Source organism: Egretta garzetta, unplaced genomic scaffold (genome assembly GCF_000687185.1).
Source record: "Egretta garzetta isolate BGI_Z169 unplaced genomic scaffold, ASM68718v1 scaffold275, whole genome shotgun sequence".
Taxonomy (NCBI): domain Eukaryota; kingdom Metazoa; phylum Chordata; class Aves; order Pelecaniformes; family Ardeidae; genus Egretta; species Egretta garzetta.
Window position 1 is genome coordinate 82,101 of NW_009259867.1, and position 4,275 is coordinate 86,375.

General features: G+C 57.9%; 1 protein-coding gene across 1 annotated transcript in view; it reads left to right on the top strand.

Annotated features, from left to right (window-relative positions):
- Positions 1 to 3,298, top strand: part of CCDC12 (coiled-coil domain containing 12) — a 41,470-nt gene extending 38,172 nt beyond the window's left edge. The window contains exons 5-8 of the mRNA XM_035895631.1: positions 1,447 to 1,508; positions 1,610 to 1,644; positions 2,059 to 2,135; positions 2,434 to 3,298. Coding sequence (XP_035751524.1) covers positions 1,447 to 1,508; positions 1,610 to 1,644; positions 2,059 to 2,135; positions 2,434 to 2,513 — 254 coding nt within the window. The 3' untranslated portion in view covers positions 2,514 to 3,298. The remainder of the gene's footprint in view (positions 1 to 1,446; positions 1,509 to 1,609; positions 1,645 to 2,058; positions 2,136 to 2,433) is intronic.
- Positions 3,299 to 4,275: the final 977 nt, after the last annotated feature.

Consider the following 4,275-nt stretch of genomic DNA (forward strand, 5'->3'; position numbering starts at 1 on the left):
TCTTTCCAAAAATCAAGTGGCTTGGAAACCTCTGTGTCCCTGCTCGCTCCAGCCTGAGGTGGAAAAGCCATGGGGACGTTATTCTGGTAGCAGCTTGCTGGTGTGAGGGTCCTGGGAGATGGGTGTCTGCAGCCCTGGAGGGTGCTGGTGTGTCTGAGCAGCCGTGGTGGGAGCTGGGCAAGCGGGAGGCTTGCAGGCCCCGTTGCTTCATCATCCCCTCCGGCCCATGGGGACATGCACACCCTGCATTGCACAAGCGAGGGGTGTGTGTCTGAGCACACCGAGTCCAGCCCCGAACCGGAGGGTTGATACGCAGAGGAGCTGAGCTCTCGCTGGAGGATTCTCAAGGAGATTCAGGCTGGGTTTTGTTTGAATTACCTTCAAACAAATATTAGTCATGAGTCCAGGGCGTTCAGTCTGCTGTTTCTTAGCACCGAACCCCCGTGCAGCTCTTGAGAGGGAGGCGAAGGGTAGAAGTTCTCTTGATCTTGAAATATTGAGTCCTCCTGGAATAGATCTCTTTAAAAATGCCCTAAATAAAACGGCTGCCTTTGGGAGCACGGCGGAGATCGGGTAGGTAGGAGTGCTGATGCTGCGCTTTCTTTGTCCTTTGGTAAAAGTTTAAAAGTTCCCCTGACTCTTCCCTGGGCGTGGGGTTTGGAATTGGGAATGGCAATTTTTGACCATTTCCAGTAAAACTCCACGCTCTCTGCCAGCCCTTCTTTGGAGCTGCCACGCTCATCGGCTGCGCTTCCCGTCTCTGGAGTAACCAGCCAGGGGGTCCTGGGGCACTTTGTGTAGAGGTTGGGGATGGAGGAGGACAGAGGAGCTGGGGCTCGGTGTGGGTTCGTGGTACCTTGGCCATAGCCCTTTGCTGGAGCAGGATTCATCCCTCGGGGATGAGCTCCCCGGTGCCCGCACCCCCTCCCAGCGCAGCCGCCCGAGTTGAAGGATGGAGGGCTGTCTTCCCTCCGTGCTTTGCCATTATCCCCAAGATCTGCAGACCTTTACGTAAGGTCTGGGCTGGAGCTTGATTCCTCCAAGATGTCTCAGGCGGTGGCCTTGTAAATGAGTCACGGTGAGTCAAATTCCAGTTTAAACACCTGCGGAGCAGCTGATCCCTGCAGGCCTTACGAAAAGGGGACTGGAACCCAGCAGGCTTCTTGCTTGCCGTTGCTGTTTGTGGTGCTAAATGGTTGGTTGGGGTTTGCATCATTTTCAGATGAGTTTTAGGAGTCTCCGACAGGGTTTGGGTGGCGGGGGAAGGTGTGCACCCATGCGTACTCGCTCGTATTTACCCCGCTCTTAAGGCAAAGACCTTTGAATGGGCTTCTCTAAAAGCTTTTGGGAACCACGCCCAGAGCTCTGGTGGGTTTCCCTGTGCCTTGTCCCCTCGTGTCCCGCCACTGTGCCTTGCGCTGATGCCGGTCCTGTTCCCCCATCTAGTGGAAGACAAGGTGAAGGACCAGCTGGAGGCCGCCAAGCCGGAGCCCATCATCGACGAGGTGGTACGTATGTTCAGAGCCGCTCTGCGCCGGGTGCGTCTTATCTGCGTCCGGGCTTGAACCTCGCCTGCAGCTCTCACTGGGTGTCTCCTCTTCCTCCCTAGGATCTGGCAAACCTGGCCCCCAGAAAGCCAGACTGGTGAGTGCCTGCAGAGCCCTGCTTCTGGGAAAGGGGTGTCGGCGTCAGCGGTGGGTTACCGTCACCTCGAGGTTGTCCAGGTTGGGTTAAAAGTGCTAGAAATGGGCAACCCTGCCCTACTGTTAAGGGAGGCACAAGGTGCGGGGCTGTCCTCCCTCCTCCTGCTTACACCGAGTGACTCCGCTGATCCCTTTGGGGTGCTTGTCACCATGGTGGCCTCAGTGGCAAGGGATGCTCTGGACATCGGGCTGGTTTGTCCATGAGCTGCCTTGGAGGCAGACGCACACTCTGCTCCGTGGTGCTCACAGGGGAGAGAAGGAATTTCTTTTCCCCTGGGAAAGGTGTAACATGGCCCCCGTGTTCACATCTGCCTGGGGCAAGGGTTTGTGCCGACGCTGTCACTCTCCTCCCCAGGGATTTGAAGCGAGATGTAGCCAAGAAACTGGAGAAGCTGGAGAAGAGGACGCAGAGAGCCATCGCCGAGTTGATCCGTGCGTTACGGTGCCACAGGGATGGCGTATGGGGTCACCGGTTGTTCCAGAGGGATGACACCATCCTTACTGGGAGCTTGGTGCCTTGCTGTTGGGCCAGGGAGGGACTGGTGGAGCTTGATCCTCTTCCCGAAAGGGTCTGTGAAGCTGTCCATACCAAGCAGCTTCCCCCAGGCCGCACGCCCGCTTGGCTTGTGTGGCAGGGAGGGATGGTGTGTGGGTTCGGGGGCTGCAGTTTGGGTCCGCCGCCGTTTGGGTTCCCCGGTATCTCTAAGCCCCTGCTGTTTCTCGCTTGCAGGAGAGCGGTTGAAAGGGCAGGAGGAGGAGCTGGCGTCTGCTGTGGGGTCGGCAAAGCAGGAGGGAAGTGATTCCGACTGAGGAGGTCCGTCCGGCAGCCTTGGGCGCGGGCTCTGCCTCTGCCAACACCACCCATCCCAATTGCTCTCAGGTAGAGGCACCGTGTTGGGACGTGCTGCTCACCAACGCTTTGTCAGGAGCCCAGGAATCCTACCATGCCTAAAGGAGAGGGGCAGATCCAAGGAGCCCTGCTCTCCTCTCTCGGACTAATGGCTCTTCCTCCGTTGAGGAACACTTCACAGATAGCTTTTAGGGACCACGGCGGGATGATGGGAGCGGGACAGATGCCCACGTTAGCTTGAATCTAGGCTGCCAGGACTCGGAGCAAGGAAGGTGTGGGCAAAAGGGCTAGTGCCAGAGAAGAGGAATCCAAGTTAACGCTCCTCTCGCTTGATGGCTGAGCAAGACGATGCCCAACCTACAGCAACCCTTCGAGAGGCGCTGGCATTCCCCAGGGGACTGCTGCTCCTGTTCCTGGCTCGGAGATACCTCTCTCGGGGCGCTCCTTTCTGCAGAAGAGCTGGTGTAACTGCCACGCGGGGAACAAGGGGGTCTCTTGCTCCGGAGATCTGGCTGTGAGTATTTGGGAACATCCATGGGCAGAGCCAGCACGTGCAGAACAGCTCTGCTGGAAGTAGCTGTGTGGCTCAGGACCCGTTGGCTTCTCTGCATCCAGCTGAGGTTAACGTGGGGTTTGTTCCGTTCCCTGAAGTTTCCCGACCCTCCAGGCTGTGCCGCGCGTACCGCTCCTCTCTGTGTTTTATAATTGACAGAGTTTGTTGTTAACAAATCTTTTTGTAATAAAACGGTCCTGTAGTGGAGGAAGTTGTCACTCGTTCTGCAGGTCTGGGGGGGGCCTTCAGACCAGCGTTTGCTGGTCCCTGTCCCCTTTGCTTCCCTGGCAGGGGGCTCCAGTTCATCTCGGTTTGAGGCGGCCGAGCTGTAGCTACAGCAAGGTCAAGCCCAACCCCTGGACCCAGCAGCCCGGGGTGACGCCAACCCCATTGCTGCTGGAAGAAGTGAGCGGGTGGGATGCTGCAGAGCTGACCCCGCATCTTCCCTGGGAACTTTTGCTCTGGCTCTTGGAGATCTTGCAGGATGGGTGTCTTGGCCAGGCCTGGTTGCACGGGCTGCTGAATCCTGCCTGTGTTTGACTCAAAAGCGGTTTTGTCCCGAGGTGAAACACCCGGTGCGCATGGCTTCGACAGCGGTATTTACAGGAGAGTTCACCTGTGACAAAAAGCTGTTCCTGCTAATGCACCCGTCCTGCGGGTTTTTGTTGAAAAGAGCTGCTGGCGGGGAGAGGTCCTTCAGGTGGCAGCAACCTGCCTTGGAGGGGGGTGGAATTTTTGGCCCCCCAGATCATCACCAGCTAAACCAGGTCCCCGAGCAGGACAGGATCGGTCCCAGCCATGCTAAATACAGACTGACTGAGGCTCATCCCTCTGCCGGGATCTGCTGTGGCTGCCCACCGCTCTGTGCTTCCGTGTGGTGAGGACACCCGAGGGGCTTCCCAGGTTCCTGCAACCAGATGATGGGCTAGGAGCAAACATCTGGTGAAACACCTTCTCCTTCCTCCAGCTTCCCTGGACTCTGCCTTGGCTGCTGCTGTTCCTGGTGTGGGCAGCCATCCCTGCTCCGTCCTCCCCTCGGGCGGGTGCTCGTCAGAATCACAGAATCGTAGAACCATTTGGGTTGGCAAAGCCCTTTCAGCTCCCCCAGCCCAGCCGTTCCCCTACCCCTGCCATCCCACCCCCAAACCCTGGCCCTCAGCACCACCTCT